Genomic DNA, 21,658 nt, shown 5'->3' on the forward strand with positions numbered 1-21,658 from the left:
ATCAATTTGGAGGACATAGATAATTGTATTTGCTTCATGATTTTATCACACATTTTATCAAACTGTGAACAATTTCAATAAAACAATTTATGATAAGTTTCCATACAGCCCAAATAACCAGTTCTAAACTGGAAGATATCAGATCAAATCCCCTTCATCAAGGTGATGGAAGAATTCCCATCAGATTTGGTGTTACTGAATGCTAAGGAGGGGATTACAAGGAGTATATATAACTGCTGCCCGAGTGCGCTTCATTGTAAGGAAAGTCAGTTTTTTCATTTACATATCTTAACTACACTCTGCAAACATGAAGTTGCTCCTTCTCTTGGGGATAATATCTCTGGCAGGATGTGATGTGGTCAAGTAAGTGAAGCCGATTTTATTTGTATCATCTATGTGGTTTTTGAGTCTGTTTATAAGATGTAGCATGGGCTGGGTACATTTACAGATTAAGCGACATTTTAATTTCATAAATCAATAGTACAAATGAAAATAAGCAACTTTATAATATATCTTATCGGAGAAATCGGCTTCTTTCTCCTGTTGGATTAATCCTTCGCTCTCAATTCATAGGTAACATGTGTAAAGTCTGTATCTTATCACTTTCACATAACAGACAGCAGATGGCAGATGCTCCTTGTAAAGTTCCATAACCTGCAGTAGACTGTGTGTCGGCCTCTAGCTCCTCCCCCTTACCATAGAATTTTAAGAGCACCAACTGTCATCTCCGATCTCAGTAATGGCAAAATCAGTCTTCACTGAATGCAGATTTTAAAGATGTTACCCATGAATGGAGAGTGAAATATCAGTCCAGGAGGAGAAAGACGCAGATTTCTCTGATCAGATATATTGCAAAGTTGCTTATTTTCATTTATGCTATTGATTTATTAAATAAAAATTAAAAGAACAGTTAGTCTTTAAAGTATGTGAATGTCCCATTTTATGTATAAATAATGCATTATTAATCTAATAATCTACTAATTTCTTCTAATAGAGTCCCCTTGAGAAAGGGAGAATCCCTCCGCAGTCGTCTAAACAGATTGGGATTACTGGGCGACTACTTACACAAACATCCTTACAATCCAGCAACTAAATATTTTCCCGTCTCCAACTTAGCTGAGTCATCAGCTGAACCTCTTCAGAACTATATGGATGTATGTAAAAAATGTTTATATATATCTAAAAAAAAAAAAATCACAGCATTATTACAATTCTTTGTCCAAAAATAAATTTTAAATGTATTACTTCAATATATTAATACTTTTCATTTTTATTTTACAACATTACTTTGAGGTGGTAATAAAAATCAAAGCAATTTAACGTAGCATAATCTTATGTCGTATGTCTATTTAATTGAAGGTAATATTTATTTTCAATTTACAAATTTAAAATAGATTTGTACACAATTTGTACAAGTTGGTCAGCCATGTCAAAATGTGTTTAAATGTGTTTAAAATGCTGTTTTTTCCTGATACTTCGAGGTTCATTCTGACACAGAGCAGTCCAATTGTCTGTACATACTAGTGACGTGCTAGTCTCAGTGCCCCAGAAAAGCTATGATGTAGACCCAGAGCAGGGAGAAAACTGAGGAAATGAGACAATCAGCACCTTGAGCACATCAATGTTCGTGCGTCAAGACCGAGACAGTGGCGAGTGGGGTAAACTGGCATTCCCATTAACAGGGTTTCATGGGCCACAGGCTAAAGTATCTCAGTGCCCCCCCCCCTTTAAAACATACCACAATTCTGATGCACAGACACAGCAGAGAAATATAGGTATAGTACAATGCCAAAGATTTCACTTCTTACATTACATGAGTGATATCTATTGTAAATTCTACAGTAGGTCAGAAACTGGACAGTATAGTTCTCCATACAGTATTATGGGCACCACATAGTGCTCCATACAAATAATAAACCCCATATATTGCTCCATATAGTATTATTGGCACCACATAGTGCTCCATACAGAATAATGAGCCCCATATATTGCTCCAAACAGAATAATGAGCCCCATATATTGCTCCATGCAGTATTATGGGAACCACATAGTGCTCCATACAGAATGAGCCCCATATATATCTCCATACAGTATTATGGGAACCACATAGTACTCTATACAGAATAATGAACCCCATATATTGCTCCATACAGTATTATTGGCACCACATAGTGCTCCATACAGAATAATGAGCCCCATATATTGCTCCTTGCAGTATTATGGGCCCCCCCTTATTGCTCCAAACAGAATAATGAGCCCCATATATTGCTTCATGCAGTATTATGGGCACTACATAGTGCTAAATACAGAATAATGTACCCCATATAATTCTCCATACAAAATGGGCTTTATATAATGTTTCATACAGAATAGGCCCCATAATGCTCTATACAATAGATGATGGGCCCCATATATTGTTCCATACAGAATGGGCCCCATATATTGCTCCACATATAATGGGCCCCATATGATGCTCCAGTATATGATGGGCCCCATATAATGCTCCAAATATAATGAGCCCCATATAATGCTTCATATATAATGGGCCCCATATATGGCTCCAAACATAAAAAAATAAAATGAAATACTCACCTCTCCTCGCTGACCGCTGCTCTGCTCCAGACTCCTCAGTATCGCTGACCTCTGGCTCTCTGCACTGTAACTGTTCAGGCAGAGGGCGCACACTAATCACACAATCGTGCCCTCTGCCCTGAAACGTCAGTCAGTAGACGTGGAAGACACCGGAGTGGTGGATCGGGGAGAGGTAAGTGTCGCAAGTACTGGGGTCCTGAGCAAGCGGGGTGGAGCCCACTCACGGGCGTTGGCACTGGCACCGGCCCCCATAGAGTACTGGTGTCCCCGATGGCGATTGGGCCCCCGCCTGCTCAGGGCCCAGACACTTGCCCGGGTGCTGACACCAGCCCTGCAGATATATGCAGACACTTCCCTAAGCCGGCACTGTGACATACAGGGATCCCAGACATATGCAGACACTTCCCTAAGTTGAAAGTGTGGCATATAGGGATCCCAGACATATGCAGACACTTCCCTAAGCCGGCACTGTGACATACAGTATAGACCAAAAGTTTGGACACACCTTCTCATTTAAAGATTTTTCTGTATTTTCAAAAAAGTGTGAAACAACTGAAATTATGTCTTATATTCTAGGTTCTTCAAATTAGCCACCTTTTGCTTTGATGACTGCTTTGCACACTCTTGGCATTCTCTTGATGAGCTTCAAGAGGTAGTCACCGGGAATGGTCTTCCAACAATCTTGAAGGAGTTCCCAGAGATGCTTAGCACTTGTTGGCCCTTTTGCCTTCACTCTGCAGTCCAGCTCACCCCAAACGATCTCGATTGGGTTCAGGTCTGGTGACTGTGGAGGCCAGGTCATCTGGCGTAGCACCTCATCACTCTCCTCCTTGGTCAAATAGCCCTTACACAGCCTGGAGGTGTGTTTGGTGTCATTGTCCTGTTGTAAAATAAACGATGGTCCAACTAAATGCAAACCGGATGGAATAGCATTCTGCTGCAAGATGCTGTGGTAGCCATGCTGGTTCATCAGACCAAAGCACAGATTTCCACTGGTCTAATGTCCATTCCTTGTGTTCTTTAGTCCAAACCAGTCTCTTCTGCTTGTTGCCTGTCCTTAGCAGTGGTTTCCTAGCAGCTATTTTACCATGAAGGCCTGCTGCACAAAGTCTCCTCTTAACAGTTGTTGTAGAGATGTGTCTGCTGCTAGAACTCTGTGTGGCATTGACCTGGTCTCTAATCTGAGCTGCTGTTAATCTGCAATTTCTGAGGATGGTGACTCGGATAAACTTATCCTCAGAAGCAGAGGTGACTCTTGGTCTTCCTTTCCTGGGGTGGTCCTCATGTGAGCCAGTTTCTTTGTAGCGCTTGATGGTTTTTGCCACTGCACTTGGGGACACTTTCAAAGTTTTCCCAATTTTTCAGACTGACTGACCTTCATTTCTTAAAGTAATGGTGGCCACTCGTTTTTCTTTACTTAGCTGTTTTTTTCTTGCCATGATACAAATCCTAACAGTCTATTCAGTAGGACTATCAGCTGTGTATCCACCAGACGTCTGCACAACACAACTGATGGTCCCAACACCATTTATAATTCAAGAAATCCCACTTATTAAACCTGACAGGGCACACCTGCGAAGTGAAAACCATTCCCGGTGGCTACCTCTTGAAGCTCATCAAGAGAATGCCAAGAGTGTGCAAAGCAGTCATCAAAGCAAAAGGTGGCTACTTTGAAGAAACTAGAACATAAGACATAATTTCAGTTGCTTCACACTTTTTTGTTAAGTATATAATTCCATATGTGTTAATTCACAGTTTTGATGCCTTCAGTGTGAATGTACAATTTTCATAGTCATGAAAATACAGAAAAATCTTTAAATGAGAAGATATGTCCAAACTTTTGGTCTGTACTGTATAGGGATCCCAGACATATGCAGACACTTCCCTAAACCGGCACTGTGACATATAGGGATCCCAGACATATGCAGACACTTCCCTAAGCCGGCACTGTGATATATAGGGATCCCAGGCATATGCAGACCCTTCCCTAAGCCGGGACTGTGGCATATAGGGATCCCAGACATATGCAGACACTTCCCTAAGCCGGGACTGTGGCATTATCATATAGGGATCCCAGACACTTTCCTAAGCCAGCGTTATTGCATTTAGATTTAGAAGCCCTTCTAGTTGTTTTGTCTATTGCAAGACATGCTTAGCAGCTTCCCCAAGTTGGCACCATGGCATAAATTTAAAAAGCAATGGTTACATGTGCACAAGAATCTGAAAAGACTTTATGACTTAAATCTGTAGCCAATTATTGCTTAACATCTATTTTACATTAATTTAACATCTAGAATCTCTTAACTGAAATTCTCTTCATTCATATTTTGCTTTTTCTAGATTGAATATTTTGGAACCATCTCCCTTGGAACTCCACCACAGTCCTTCACAGTCATATTTGATACAGGATCTTCCAATTTATGGGTGCCCTCAGTTTACTGCTCCAGTCAAGCTTGCAGTAAGCAATTCATCTATCATTTTTTTTTAATTCTTGTGCGACTATACTTCCTACTGCGTTCTCATTGATACAGTATAATCTAAATAAGAATTACCTATGCCTCTGTTTAAAGCTTCTGACAGGTTTTAATCCTACCACAGTTAGTCATCATGCTCAGGAGACCTCGTGGAGTCCGTTTTATAGCAGACAAAGTAAAATAATATATAGTTTGTGTCGCTATAATACCAGCTCAATGCAAAGTACTGTAGTCCATTAATAAACAATCAAGAGGCAAAGAAACATCCTTGAATTTTTTCAAAAAGGCATTTTTCAAAGCAGAAACCTCTGCCTATATTTTTAAACACTTGTTTTTAAAATTTTGGCATGCTTCAATAGCCTCCACAAGAGGCTAGAAGCTCTCATAGCGCAATTGCCTCTGCTACATAGGAGCGATGCTCAGATCAACCAAGCAATCTGCCATCAACAACATCAAAATATTGTTTAAAAACAGTCAGTGAAATATTTTACCTTACAAAATTAATCCTCGGTGATCCCCTACTGTAATTTCAGTATTGTCTTTTGATTTCTCCCCTGCCCAGGAGATGTGGTATGCTCCGTACACGGTCAGCCGAATGATTCACTGTGCCTGCTCGCAATTCGCATAATAAGTGCTTGCATATGTGTAGATCAGCGATTTATTTTATTTCAGTGGAAAATTCAGAAAAAGTTCATATGAGTTTTTAGAATTATAACATATTATAATGTTTCATATCATTTCTCAAAAACCTTAGGTGATAGGAACAATCTGAAGTAATTTCTGAAATCAGCATGAAACAATCAGTCAGGAACACTCAAAATTGTCCGAGGGACAAAACCTTGTGCACTTGTAACACAGTGTAATAGAATGTTTTTCATAGACCCTATTGGGGAAATATTTTTTCTCTACTTATGAACAGCTTTTCCTTCCACTTATGAGCCAGTGTCTCCTAAGTTGATCGTTTTTTCAGAAATACCTGAAATCCAAGACTGACAAATCACTGGGGGATCAGGTCACAGTTGCTCATTAAAGTTTGTGAAGTAAAGAGAGAAGTGGAAAAGGGATTTAAAGAGAGAGGCAGGATTAAACACATACAGACTATGCTGCAGTATATTACAATTTTTTTTCTTTTTTAATCTCACCCTAGAAAAGGATTCACAGCTACAATGCTCAGTACTGCTTTACAAAGTCCATACTGTTTCTTCTTATCGTTTACAGGGAGATAGGAGCCTAGAAAATCCAAGTGGTATATGCAGATGATCAATAAATGCTGCGGGTTGGACGCTGCATACTTGTGCAGCGTTCAGGTGTTACAGCATAGTGGATGGAATTTCAAGAAATCCCATGCCCACTATGCGTCCATGGATACCCACAGCTCACCCACAGAGACATACATGCGGCGTGTCTCTCCAGACTGTAGTATGTCAATTTCTCCTCAAGAGAAATTTCCCCAATACAATGTATTGGACGCGTTCAGGGAACACATGCGGATTCACCTGCGTTCAGTGGACGGCAGCACTTTGGATGCAGCGAACATAGGCTGTGTCCAAAGTGCTGAACCTTCTGGATCGTGGGCACCCGGCCTAATAACTCTGTATGCAGTGTATGAGATATTTTAGCATCCAGCTTTCATCTACTAACTCACAGAAAACTGAAATTTGACAAAAAGCCTAGAGAGGAGAAAACTGGTAAATGTGCAGGATGCAGGTGATGCAATGGGCAGATATAGTATACAAACATATGGCAGCATGACATGAAAAGTCACCTGAAACAGCAGGTATGATGTAAGGATTATTGCAAAGATGGCATCACTTGTCCGATGTATAATGGCTTTTATAGAAAGTGTTCATCTCCAAATAGATAAATAAAATAAATAGGAAAGATATCTTGTACAAATGTTTTGTTATATTTATGTTTCGAGCAAAATACTGTATCTAAACATGACTTTCTTTTTTAGCCAGTCACCATATGTTCAACCCAGAGCAGTCATCAACATTTCAAGGTACCAACACTCCAGTATCCATCCAGTATGGAACTGGAAGTATGACTGGCTTCCTTGGATATGATACTTTACAAGTAAGCATTTGTGTGCATTGTATTTCAGTTACTAAATATGCTGTATTACAAATCATAAATATCTAACAGAAGGAGATTAGCAGATTGGTATACAGTTTTGTTAGCGGAGATTCAGAATCTCTCTTTACTGGCTCAGAGCTCCAAAGTGGTTGTACTAATTAGTGCCTGACAGCTATCTATGTAGCGAAGACTCAGTCACAAGACAGCCCCCTGAATTTGTAAGCCAAGTGACAGCAGGGATTTCCATGTATAAATTACAAGTTATAGTAATATGATGAAGACCAGAGCTTTCATGCACTGCTAAGCCTCCTCCACCAACAGCATTGGTTCCTGTAAAAAAAAGCAGATCTGACATTGGAAGATCGTTTGACCAGATGTTGGCTCTCCTCTTCATCATTGAAGGGACTACCCTCCTTACATCACTTCCTCATCAGCCTGATCTTGGGCCAAAGTCCTATTCATCACAAAATCATCATTGTCATTATCCCAGACTTGGCTCTCGGTTCACTGAATGTGGGAAATGTCTTGAGCTCATTGTCTCCTGTCCTGATTATTATCTTTAGCTATGCCCTGAATAAGGCTACTTTCACACATCAGGCTTTCGCCGTCAGGCTTGATCCGGCTAATTTTCGAAAAATTATTGTTGCCGCCGGATCCGTTTTTTTTCCTATAGACTTGTATTAGTGCCGGATTGTGCCGGATGACCTTGTGTTTCGTCCGGTTTAATCTGCCGTTGCCGGAAAAAACGTCCATAGCAACGTTTTTTTGTCTCTGGCGAAAAAGCCGAAAGCACCGGATCTGGCACTTCCGGCTGTTTGCTAGAATGGAAGCCTATGGGAGCCAGAAGGTGCCGGATCCGGAAAATGACGGATTCCAGCGCTGGATTCCGTTTTTTTAAACTGAGCATGTGCTAAATTTTTTTTATTCAATTATCTGGATATGCTAGTCGGATCCCTCGCATCAGTTTTTCACAATCTGCGCCGGATCCATTTTTTCCAACATTCGCCGGATTGTGCCTGATGCAAAAAACCTGATGTGTGAAAGTAGCCTAAAACCACTATCACATTGGCTGTCACTGCCAGTCCCTTTTGGCTACTTTCACACTAGCGTGGTACACTGCACGTCGCTATGCGCCGTTCTGGAGAAAAAACGCATCCTGCAAAAGTGCTTGCAGGATGCATTTTTTCTCCATAGACGTGTATTAGCGATGCAGTGCGACACGTTGCAACCGTCGTGCGATGGTTGCGTCGTGTTGCGTCGGACCGTCGCCACAAAAAAAGTTACATGTAACTTTTTTTGTGCGTCATTCCCGTCTTTTCCGAACGCGCAGTAACTTTTTTTGTGCGTCGTTCCCGTCTTTTCCGAACGCGCATGCGCGGCCGGAACCCCCCCGCCTCCCCGCACCTCACAATGGGGCAGCGGATGCGATGTAAAACTGCATCCACTGCCCCCGTTGTGCGGCGCTTTGAACGCTAGCGTCGATGCGCTGCAATGTCGCATAGCGAAGTGCAGTGCACGACGCTAGTGTGAAAGTAGCCTTACTACAATGGCTTACAAAGCCACCAACACTGCTATGTATTTCAAATTTTGTTTTCCATCTCCTTCAACCCCATGCCATCAGAGTACAAACACTAATTGTTCATTTTATTCAATACATCAACTAGAAGAAGTTGTGAAATATCTTCCTTAGAATCTGTAATGCTGAAACTTAAGAAATTCAGGGGTAAAAAATATAGGTCCCATTGATGGAATTAAAAGTCTGCAGTGTAAAAGATGAACAGTTAAGGCAGTGGAGGACTGTGCAGAAAACTGACTCAAACTGACAGTGTCGCTGTCGGAAAGAACACGATCCTGCTCTGACTGAGATGAGTGATTTGCTGTATCTACTATATAATTGTCTAAGGGTCACTTCCTTCTTTCTGTCTGTCTTTCTGTCTGTAACGGAAATCCCAAGTCCCTGATTGGTCACGGCAAAACAGCCATGACCAATCAGCGACAGGAACAGTCCGGCGGCAAAATGGCCGCTCCTTACTCCCCTCCAGTCAGCGCTCACACAGGGTTAACCCCTTTCTGACCTCGGACGGGACAGTACGTCCGAGGTCAGAACCCCCGCTTTGATGCAGGGCTCCAGCGGTGAGTCTGCATCAAAGCTGGGACATGTCAGCTGTTTTGAACAGCTGACATGTGCCCGCAATAGCGGCGGGTGAAATTGCGATTCACCCGCCGCTATTAACTAGTTAAATACCGCTGTCAAATGCAGACAGCGTCATTTAACCGGCGCTTCCGGCCGGGCGGCCGGAAATGAACGCATCGCTGACCCCGTCACATGATCGGGGGTCAGCGATGCTTCTGAATAGTAACCATAGAGGTCCTTGAGACCTCTATGGTTACTGATCCCCAGTAGCTGTGAGCGCCACCCTGTGGTCGGCGCTCATAGCACACCTCCATTTCTGCTGCATAGCAGCGATCTGATGATCGCTGCTATGTAGCAGAGCCAATCACGTTGTGCCAGCTTCTAGCCTCCTAGGCTATTGAAGCATGGCAAAAGTAAAAAAAAAAAAAGTTAAAAAAATGTGAAAAAAATAAAAAAAATATAAAAGTTTAAATCACGCGGTATCGCCGCGTTCAGAATCGCCCGATCTATCAATTAAAAAAAAGCATTAACCTGATCGCTAAACAGCGTAGAGAGAAAAGAAATGTAAACGCCAGAATTACGTTTTTTTGGTCGCCGCGACACTGCATTAAAATGCAATAACGGGCGATCAAAAGAACGTATCTGCACTGAAATGGTATCATTAAAATGCCAGCTCAGCACGCAAAAAATAAGCCCTCAACCGACCCCAGATCATGAAAAATGGAGACACTACGGGTATCGGAAAATGGCACATTTTATTTTTTTTTAGCAAAGTTTGGAATTTTTTTTCACCACTTAGATAAAAAAGAACCTAGTCATGTTAGGTGTCTATGAACTCGTAATGACCTGGAGAATCATAATGGCAGGTCAGTTTTAGCATTAAGTGAACCTAGCAAAAAAGCCAAACAAAAAACTAAGTGTGGGACTGCACTTTTTTTGCAATTTCACCACACTTGGAATTTTTTTCCCGTTTTCTAGTACACGACATGCTAAAACCAATGATGTTGTTCAAAAGTACAACTTGTTTCGCAAAAATAGGCCCTCACATGGCCATATTGAAAATTTATGGCTCTGGGAGGGAGGGGAGCGAAAAACGAACACGGAAAAACGGAAAATCCCAAGGTCATGAAGGGGTTAATGGCAGCGTTAACGGACCGCGTTATGCCGTGGTGTAACGCACTCCGTTAATGCTGCTATTAACCCTGTGTGACCAACTTTTTACTATTGATGCTGCCTATGCAGCATCAATAGTAAAAAGATCTAATGTTAAAAATAATAATAATAAAAAAATAGTTATATACTCACATCCGTCGGCCCCTCGGATCCAGAACAGGCCTTTCCCGCTCCTCGCGACGCTCAGGTGACCGCTCCATGCATTGCGATCTCGCGAGATGATGACGTAGCGGTATCGCGAGACCGCTACGTCATCATCTCGCGAGACCGTAATGCACTCTTGTGACCGGAGCGCGCGAGGAGCATCGGTAAACGCTTCGCCTGGATCCGAAACTATTTTTTATTTTAATTCTTTTTTTTTTAACAGGGATATGATGCTCACATTGCTATATACTACGTGGGCTGTGCAATATACTACATGGCTGTGCTATATACTACGTGGCTGTGTTATACACTACATGGGCTGTTATATACTATGTGGGCTGTGCTATATACTACGTGGGCTGTATTATACACTACGTGGGCTGTTATATACTACGTGAGCTGTGTTATACACTACGTGGGCTGTGTTATACACTATGTGGGCTATGTTATATACTGCGTGCGTGGGCTGTTATATGCTACGTGGGCTGTTATAAACTACGTGGCTGTTATATGCTATGTGGGCTGTTATACACTCTGTGGGCTGTGCTATATACTCAGTGGGCTATTATATACTCCGTGGGCTGTGCTATATACTACGTGGACGTGCTATGTACTACGTGGCTGTGCATTACCTTGATTTCAGCAACAAAAGCATAAACAGGACGTTGATAAAGTAGAAACTTGATTGCAGAGATAAATGTGGACTTACACCTGGGTAAATTGGGCTGAGCTTGGGAATAAAGGCAAGTAGTTCAATGGAAGACGGATGTAGCAGGGGAAAATTTGCCATCTGACATGAGTTTAAGCCAAGTGAAAAGTGACAAGCACATGATAGCTGAGAGCAAAGCGATATCTATACTCAGATGACTACCTGAGCTGACCTTAACAGGCTTTGGGTGAGGATGCCCAAGATTTTCCTGGGTTATCACAGCATTGGGCATGTATGAACCAGTACAAAGGAGCTGGTCATAGAGGAAGGAAATAAGCCAACAAATCTGTATATTATTCACAAACTAGTAAATTCATCTTTTTTTGCTGCTACATTTGTACAACACACACTGTCTGTAGTATTTGTCCAATATTTTATGACTTTCTTTCCCTTCTGAAATGCTAAGACATGAGCTGTCCTTACCTTGGTTTTATACAGGCTATGATTGACCCATATCACATGAGACTTCTCTGGCTGATGCAATCTCCTACATCATGAGAAAATGGTGGTGGACTTTTTTGGTGATTTGTGTGATTCAAATCACAAATTGTTTAATTTTTCAACAAATCAAACAGTGAATTTCCATTGAATTAATTTGCTCATCTCTATTTACTAATCGAGTGCCCAGTGTGAAAATGGCAAGATTTTTATTTTTTAAATAGATTGTTACATGGAGAAAAAAAATTGGCAAAAATGTAAAAAGAAAAAGAAAAATACATTTAACACAAAAATCTGTTTTAAACAATAGGTCATTTTCTTTTAAGGGGGACCCATTTCATGTTCTAAAATGCTATTAATCTGCAGATATGAGGATAATCAGCAGGTTAATAGCATTCTACAGCTGGGCAGCTGCCGCACTGAAAGCCCGGCTGCCGGAAGGAAACTAACTTTATTCCTCCCAGCAGCCTTTGTCTTTCAGTTATAGAGGTGTGGCCAACGCAACTTCACTCATAGCGTTTTGGGACGTAACAGGTTCCCTTTAACTTTATCTTGTTTTGCTACTATAACAAAATAGTCTTCATAAATTTTTCATTAAAAATGAAGCAGTGTTCTTTTGTATGTAACTTTTTACTGTTACTTTCTTTTCCAATTTGTAGGTTGGAAACATAGAAGTCACAAACCAGATATTTGGTTTGAGTGAAACTGAGCCCGGCAGCTTCCTTTACTATTCACCATTCGATGGAATATTGGGGCTTGCATTTCCAAGTCTGGCATCTTCTCAAGCTACTCCAGTCTTTGACAATATGTGGAGCCAGGGCCTGATTCCCCAAAACCTCTTCTCTGTCTATCTAAGCTCGTAAGTTCAGAATTAATTTTTCTTTGGTTAAAGGTCTTGTCCTAGTATATATATTTGATTGCCCATCTACAGGATAAGTCATCAATAGCAGATAGGTGGGGGTCCAACACTTGGCAAAAACCACTGATCAACTATTTGCTCTGGCTGTGGTCAAATGTAAACGGTTTGAATGGAGCTGCTGAGTGCACAGGGAGTTTGGTAACCCTGGCAAAGGCCACATTTCCGCATGTACTAGTCCCTGAAGGGGATAAGGTGTATTCATGGAGATGACAAGAACTATCCCATGGCCCAGGTCTACATACACAGACTGTGGTTCCATGTCCCACAAAGTGGGAGTGGTCAAGGACTTGTTGCATGCTATTGTTATCGATCGAGAGTTTCCTTTGTTCTGAGATTTATGGGTTAAAGTTCTAGCACCCAGTAGTCCAGTACGCTATCAGGAGTCAGATATGGTAAAGACACATTCCCTGTACTGACTAGAAAGAAGAATCAGGAATCATCATCTGAAGCCAATATCCCTGACCTGCAGAAGTCCCAGGACAACTTTGGGATGGCCCAGCTCAGAGACTTAACAGCAAAAAAGTTACTCTGAAAAATCTTAGTGGTGCTAAATGGGGTTACCCAGAAGATGGAAGCAGATAATCGGTTTCCACAAGGGATGAGGCATATTGGTTTGTTGTGTCGTGTGAGTGCAGCGCCCCAGAGTCCTGGTCGTTGCAGTACTGATGCTCCACCGCTGTTGTGAATTCCGTTCTCGGACTCCCTCCTGTGGTCATGAATGGTACTTTGGTTAGTTCAGCTCTTGGACTCCCTCTGGTGGCTTCGAGCGGAACTGCTGGTCACTGAGGTTGGCTTTATCAGCTGCTCTCGTTTATTTCTATGCTGGCTTCCTATTTAACTCCACTCAGATCGTTACTTCATGCCAGCTGTCAATGTTCCAGTATTGGTTCAGATCTCTCTTGGCCTTCTCTGAGGACCTGTCTACTCCAGCAGAAGCTAAGTCTTTGCTAGTTCATTTGTTGTTACTGCTTCCTGAATATATTTCTTAGTACTGTTATTTCTAGTCCGGCTTGCTATCATGATATTCCTTTGCTAGCTGGAAGCTCTGGGGTGCAGAGTGGCACCTCCACACCGTGAGTCGGTGTGGGGAGTCTTTTTGCTTACTCTGCGTGTTTTTTTGTAGTCTTTTGTGCTGACCGCGTAGTTCCCTTTTCTATCCTCTGACTATTTAGTGAAATCTGGCCTCCTTTGCTAAAACCTGTTTCATTCCTGTGTTTGTGACTTTCCTCTTAACTCACAGTCAATATATGTGGGGGTCTGCCTTTACCTTTGGGGAATTTCTCTGAGGCAAGGTAAGGCTTCCATTTCTATCTTTAGGTGTAGTTAGCTCTTAGGCTGTGAAGAGGCGTCTAGGGAGAGTTAGGTACGCTCCACGGCTATTTCTAGTGTGTGTGATAGGAGTAGGGTTTGCGGTCAGCAGAGTTCCCACTTCCCCAGAGCTAGTCCCGATTTTGAGTTTACTCATCAGGTCATTCCGGGTGCTCCTAACCACCAGGTCCATAACAGCCGCTAAGGGGGGCTATGGTACGTCTGATGGCACTGAAGGAGTTCACCTGACCAGGTATCACAGACACCAATACACTTCACAGTCTGGCCTCCAGGGGGAGCTAAGGGTGCTATGTATTAGGCCACTCCTCACAGTCTGGTAAAACTGGGGGTTAGATAGGAAGTTAGAGAGAAGCTGACTGGGTTGGAACCAGGCAACATCCTGTGGCAGAGGGTGTTGCAGGGGAAGATTCAGGGGGGTCCCTGTCAGGGGTGGGATCCTGACAGAGGCCTAGCAAACAGGAAAGAATGTTACGGGACCGCGCCTGCACTTCATCGCGGCGGTACCCCAAGAAAGGACAAGAAGCGAGGTTTATTGTACTGAGTGAGAAACGAGATCAACGCAACAAGGAGAAACACCAGTAGGAGTCGTGCTGTAAGACAAGGCAACATCCTACTGAGGCGCGTAGCCGGTGGCCGGAAACGCCGAGGAAGTATTGAGCTCCAGGCCTTACTTCAAACCAACGGCAGGACAGTCAGTTATAGGCGGGCTGTCTCACTCAAATCACCTAAGAAGACATAGGGGGCAACAGTTGGAGAGGGGCGACACTAGGGTCCCGGAAGAGTTCCAAGCCTACCCGTCATACGGGTGCGTCCTAGCCATATCATCTGGGGGGACGAAGAACATCAAAATCGAGTTGTGAGGGAACTTCAGAAACAGACACAACAGTTGTGGGGACTATCCTGTAAGCACAGCAGGGGAGGACCACAACACACAAGCGCTAGAAGGTAGGCACAGATTTCCACCTGCAAAGGGAACTCTGGAGGTGCCATCGGACCGGCCGGACTCACGCAGCCCGGTTAACCGTATTCCGGACTGAGGATCCTGAAGCCTTCAGTAAAGAGGTAAAGAGACTGCAACCTGGTGTCCTCATTATTTACTGCGACCTGCACCGCACCACAACCTCATCACACTCTCCACCTTCATTGGACGCCCCTCAGCAGGGTCACGGGCTGGGTCTAGCCACCGTGACAACCCCAGAACTGAGACAGAGAGGCCCGGTACCGGGTACCCCTCGGCCCTGCGGCAGTGAGGGCGCTCCATGAACAAAGTGAAAGGACAGGTTAAAAAGCGCTTGCTGAAGGCCCAAGAGATAAAATCCAGGGCGTGTAATTGGTCGGGTCGAGCGAGACAATTTAAGTCTAGGGATTGGGTATTTGTGTTAGTGCCCACAGGGGGAGAACAAGTTCATTACCCAGTGGCAGGTGCCTTATAGAGTTTTGGAAACCGTGGGAGAGGTCAACTATAAAGTTCACTGACCAGGGAAATTAAGGCCTTTCCCACATATTATAGCAAGCTACTGAAACCCTGGAAGGGTAGAGACCAGCTTGAAACCCCTTGGTGGTTGGCCTGGTCAAAGTGGCAGGAACTTTGCAGCTATTCATAAATAAGCATGGCCAAAAATTGATACCCAAACATAGGGGCAGGTTCTTGGACTTACTAGGTCACCCTCATGTCATCAAGCATGAGAATTACATGCAGGTCAGTTTACCTCCTTTCAGACAAGGGGCATAATAGTACGCTGATGTCGGACTCCTTCCCTTTGATGTGAGCTCCAGTGCTGAGCTCACATGTGCCTCTAACAGCTGCGAATGGAATCGCAATCCACCCATGGCTGTTAAATGCTGCTGTCAAACTCTGACAGCAGCATTTAAAACAGGCTTCAGGCATCCGGGGCCCATGTCTCACATGACCGCGGGCCGCCGATGGGTTGGTATGACAACCAGTGGTCTCCAGCAGACCTCTATGGTTGTCACTGCCGGATTGTTGTGAACGCCTCCTGGTGGTCGGCGCTCATAGTAAGTGAGGAATTTTGCTACATACAGGTGATCTGATCATCGCCTGTATGTAACAGAGCTGATCGAGTTATAGCAGCTTCTAGTCTCCCATGGAGACTATGGAAGCATGCCAAAAGTAGAAAAAAAAGTTTAAAAATATTAAAAAATATATAAAAGCTCAAATCACCCCCCTTTCGCCCCATTCAAGATAAAAATTAAAAAAATCAAACATACACATTTTGTATCACCGCGTTCAGAATCGGCCGATCTATATAAAAAAAGAATTAACCTGATCACTAAACGGCGTAACGAGAAAAAAGTAAAAACACCAGAATTAAGTTTTTTGGTCGCCGCAACATTGCATTAAAATGCAATAAAGGGCGATCAAAAGATCATATCTGCACGAAAATGGTATCATTAAAAATGTCAGCTCGACACGCAAAAAATAAGCCCTCACCCAACCAGAGATCACAAAAAATAGAGACACAATGCATATCGGAAAATAAAAGTAAAACATTTTAGAAAAAAAGAAAAAATAAAGTACATGTCCCAGAGAAGAACCTCTGGTAACGCCCAGTTGGACTTATCAAAAATTATAACCTAAATGTTACAAGCTAATATTTATGCAATATTGAGCGGTACATATACATTACCACTGCCGCAGGACAGTACTACCGGCAGCAGCTTTCAGGTAGCGATTGCCCCCATCAGGTGTGCGCCACAAAATCAATATAATTCCCAATTATGGGGCAGCTGCCCCATATTACTCCATAATGCATTAACCCAGGGTGATATTCAATTGCTTGCTGCCCTATTGCAGGTTCATACAGATGATCACTGCACCAATATAAATACGGACACATCGCTAACAATTTATATGCCAAAGATCCTTCAGTGTTTGTGCCCTTTATATTAATACGCACTTAAAATTATACCTCTGTTTTTTGGTGACCCTGACATATTTGTCATTGGATCAGTCTGACTGTTAATTTATGGGGACAACAGTCTTAATCCTTTTGCTTGTTAATACAGCTCCCATATTCTTTCTCCTATAGGAATCACTGGGTTATTTAAACACATTTTCTTTGTGACCCAATATACAGTACATCCCCATTGGATGCATGTACAGTAACTTTATATTTACTATTTTAACACATATGGAATAAAAGTTAGATTTTAGCTACACATTATCTTTTTTTCCTTTCTCTATTCTGTATCCCTATGTTTAATAATTATTATTTTACTTTTGTATATATCTCTATTCTCGTGAATTAATATATATTTCCAAGTAAACATTTTTGGTTTTCAAACAGACCACAGTGCACATTATACTGTTCTTGGTAGTTGTGACCTATGGAATACAGACAAAAAAAATGCTTTATGACATTTTCAGATGCTGTGTTTTACCATCGTAAAGGCATGTGCATACATTTTCTCATAGTAAGAGTCCTAAGCAATACTTTTTCTTTTATAGTCAAGGAGAGAGTGGCAGCTTTGTTCTGTTCGGTGGAGTTGACACTTCTTATTACAGTGGGAGTTTAAACTGGATTCCTCTGACTGCTGAAACATACTGGCAAATAACTGTTGACAGGTGAGAGAAGAACTGTCCATCATAAAATTCATGTTGTTTACAGTGGAGAATCAGAATTGTTACAATTAAGATGTAAACAATCCTTTCTGTTCCTGTGTGTAGCATATCAATCAATGGACAGACCATCGCTTGTAGCGGCTCTTGCCAAGCCATTGTGGATACTGGTACTTCCCTTCTTGCTGGACCATCCAACGACATTGCCAACATTCAGTACTATATTGGTGCAAGTCAGGCTTCAAATGGCCAGGTATGTAATTCCCATACCAAAGTGGGCCGAGTAATTAAGAGTAGGACATAACTCAAGGGTTTTCTTTGTTATTCCCAGTATGTGATTAGCTGCAGCAACATTAGCAACATGCCAACTATTATCATTACCATCAACGGAATGGAGTTTCCACTGCCCGCCAATGCCTACGTGCGCCAGGTATGTTACACAAAATCTCTTACTTAATCAAACAAAACAACGGGCATTGGCCTACTGCTACATTATTGTGGGAACTAACCCCATCCTTTGTCATGTTATATTATTTTGCAGGGTGAGGAAGGTTGCAGCAGTGGATTCCAGTCCATGAATATGCCCACCAACTCAGGAGATTTATGGATTCTGGGAGACATATTCATCCGTGAATATTACGTGGTGTTTGATAGGGCCAATAATTATGTAGCATTGGCTCCAATAGCATAAGTAATATCTCCCCATTCTGTTTCCTGCGCTAACATATCAGGAGCCGTTGCTTAAACAGACTTTAGTGGTTCTCCTAAAGAAGTTTTTTCAACACCTTTCAAATTTTCAATATGTAATGCAATTTATTTAGTAAAAATACCAGACTAATAAAACAGTTGTTCATAATATCAATTTATGCTTTTAAGTTGTTTATTAAAAAATGACTTTATATAAAAGATGAGAGGATAATGGTTGTATAACATACAATTATTTAAGCATTATTCATACCAAACCAGTTTTAACCATAATCTATACACTCCTCAACATTGAAATTGCAACACAAAGAAGGAAAAGTCACGGATTTTTGGAAATCACAGGATGTATAGAAATGTTAATGATATACAAAATGATGAAAAATGGGAACAAAATTATCAAAACCTCTCGATTTAACAGTAATGAGTGTGAACACCACAGGCAGAAAAGTACACACTTACATGACTTCGCTGCTATCATTGAGGTTACTAATGGCTGTCTGAGAAATGTTCTGCGATGTGAATCAGCAATATCCATTGCTGGCAGCTCTTTTGCAATTGTCAACCAATGACATCACCGATGTGTTCGATGGGAAGCACTTTTGGGCCACACAGACTGCTCGAAGTGGCATAAGCAACATGCATCCTAGTGTTATCATGTTGAAAAAAGGCTCCTGGGACTCTGTAGAAAGGTCTGTACCACTAGTTCAACAACCAAATCAATATAAGGCTGATCTGATAGTGTACCTGGAATGAAGACTAAAGGGATTCTTCTAGTATATTATGCTACCCCACAGGATAATCCCGAGTAGGACCGGTGTGACATTCTCTCTTAAAGGCCACTTCATACTGCTGCCCAAGTAGCCTCCAGACCAATATCCAGCTATGATTGCATCAAAGACAAAAGCGGGACACGTCCCTGAAGAGGCTAGACCTCCATTCAAGCCTCCTCATGCAGTACAGAATGTGTCAATCATGGAAGCAGTGGTATGAGAATATTTCTGCACCTGACACTCATACACAATACACCATTAAATCAAGATGTTTTTAAATATTCATTTCCATGTTTTCATCATTTGCATATCAGCACCATGTCTATCCATCCTGTGATTTCCATAATTCCTTTTTTTATGTTACGATTCCAATGTTGAGGAGAGTAGTATCAATAGTTAATGTTAAGGCTAGTGCTACAGGGCAACTTTGGCGTCTAACATACAGATTGCCATGTCACACTACAGTATCACATCTGCAGATTGTCAATGTGATTGTGCTCTACATGTAATGTACACCTCTCGTGAGTTGCCCGTTTCCTGTCTGTGAGTTGGTTACTTTTCAACAGCAAAATAGCAACTCTAAAATAGTTGCCTTACAGTAATATGTTGACAGGATTGCACAAGTGTTTCGCTCACATGACACACAGCTTCAGTGAAAATAAACATAACAAAAAAGGGAAGAATTAAAGGCCACAAATCTTTATTACACCACATTGTTATATGTTGTGCTTTTACTGGTCTTTCCAATAAGTTATCTGTGAAATCCAAGCTTAAAATTGCTGTTGAGATAACAATATCTGTGACCAGATGAATGTATCAGGAGGAAATGAAGTAATGTAAATTATGATCATATAAATATGTATTACAACATTAATACAAGTATGCAATTCACAACAGGCAGCCAAGAGAATGTTATTGCTTTGAAGAACGGATAACCTGCGTTCCATTAGAATCTCAAGCTTTGTTTTGATGAGATCAAAATATACAAATGAAACTGCAGCTGAGAAAAACACTTCAGTGAGCCTCTTGGTCACACCCAGGGTGCTCCCAGCACCTTAAGTAACATATCAGATTTAACTTTAGTTTACGCAGAATTGAGGCAGCGATTAGAACACTTATGCAATTTTTTTTAAGGACTATATTCCTACGACAATGTGCTTAGTTTATACCGTCAGTTTGGGTTGACAGACTAATTTTAAAGAGATTTTCCATTTTCAACAAAGTGGACCCAAAATGCTTTAAAATACCTACAATAAGAAGCACGGCAGAATTTGCAACATTTTTGTTTCACATTCACATGTGGAGAATTGGCATCTATGCTCCAGTTGGGTTATGCAAGACCCAATCTACAATATATGGACAAAGGTATTGGGACCCTTTTATCACATGCTATTATAACTTCATAAGCATTCATTTGGAGTTGGTTCACTCTTTGCAGCATAAGCAGCTTCAACTCTTCTGGGATAGCATTGCACAAGAGTTTGGATTATGTTTGTGGACATTTTTGCTCATTAGTCCAGAAGAAGATTTATGAGGACAGACACCGATGTAGGCTAAAAGGGCCAGGCTCACAACCTACAGTCTAGTAGTTCATCCCAAAGGTGTATAATTGGGTTGAGATCAAGGCACTGTGAAAACCAGTTGTTTGTCCACACCAAACTCACCCAACCAGCTTGGGACAGAAATTGGCTTTTCCCAAACTCTTTGTTAGGGCTCTTTCACACGTCCTGATATTTCCGGTACCGGAAAAACCGGTACCGGAGATATCCGTGTCCGTATGTCCGTGTGCTCAAGTGGCACATACGTGCGGCATCCGTGTGCCGCCCGTGTGCCCCCTGAGGACCACACGGACCGTGCAGGAGAGACAGCGCTACACTAAGCGCTGTCCCCCCAGCATGTGGTGCTGAAGGCAGAATTCATCTCTTCTCCCCCGCCGGAGAGAAGAGATGAAACATCATTTTTTTTAATTTTTTTTTTTTTGGGGGGGTGAAAAATAAAGTTTGCATGTGCCCCCGCGTCCCCCCCCAGTGCGCCGCCTGGCCCCTTGCCGCAGAATATACTCACCTAGCTCCCGCGATGTCTCCTCTGTCCTCTCCGCGCTGGCAGCTTCTCCTGCGTGAGCGGTCACGTGGGAGCGCTCATTACAGTCAGTGAATATTCCCTGACTGTAATGAGCGGTCCCACGTGACTGCTCACACAGGAGAAGGGGCCAGCACTGAGAGGACAGAGGAGACATCGCGGGAGCTAGGTGAGTATATTCTGCGGCAAGGGGCCAGGCGGCGCACTGGGGGGGGACGCGGGGGCAGATGCAAACTTTATTTTTCACCCCCCCCCCCCAAAAAAAAAAAAAAAAAATCTTTCATCTCTTCTCTCCGGCGGGGGAGAAGAGATGAATTCTGCCTTCAGCACCACACGCGGGGGGGACAGTGCTTACTGTAGCGCTGTCTCTCCTGCGGGCGGTACGTGCACACGGAGGAGAGTGCACACTGTTCTCCGTGTGCACGTGTGCTGTCCGTATTGTGGTCCGTGCTGCCGGTAGAAAACGGACATGTCGACGTGTTTTCAGCACGGACATACGGACCGTGTGAAAACACGCACATGTGCATAGACCCATT

The 21,658-nt window shown here is 42.5% G+C and overlaps 1 protein-coding gene across 1 annotated transcript; it reads left to right on the forward strand.

Annotated features, from left to right (window-relative positions):
- Window positions 1-253: 253 nt before the first annotated feature.
- Window positions 254-19,935, forward strand: LOC143764813 (pepsin A-like). Its single transcript, XM_077250794.1, has 9 exons — window positions 254-363; window positions 995-1,154; window positions 4,933-5,050; window positions 7,024-7,142; window positions 12,400-12,599; window positions 17,458-17,574; window positions 17,677-17,821; window positions 17,900-17,998; window positions 18,110-19,935. Exons 1-9 carry the CDS (start codon window positions 308-310, stop codon window positions 18,257-18,259), a joined length of 1,164 nt encoding a protein of 387 aa, XP_077106909.1. The 5' UTR covers window positions 254-307; the 3' UTR covers window positions 18,260-19,935.
- The last annotated feature ends 1,723 nt before the right edge of the window (window positions 19,936-21,658 follow it).

The sequence above is a fragment of the Ranitomeya variabilis genome, chromosome 4 (assembly GCF_051348905.1).
Source record: "Ranitomeya variabilis isolate aRanVar5 chromosome 4, aRanVar5.hap1, whole genome shotgun sequence".
Classification (NCBI taxonomy): Eukaryota; Metazoa; Chordata; class Amphibia; order Anura; family Dendrobatidae; genus Ranitomeya; species Ranitomeya variabilis.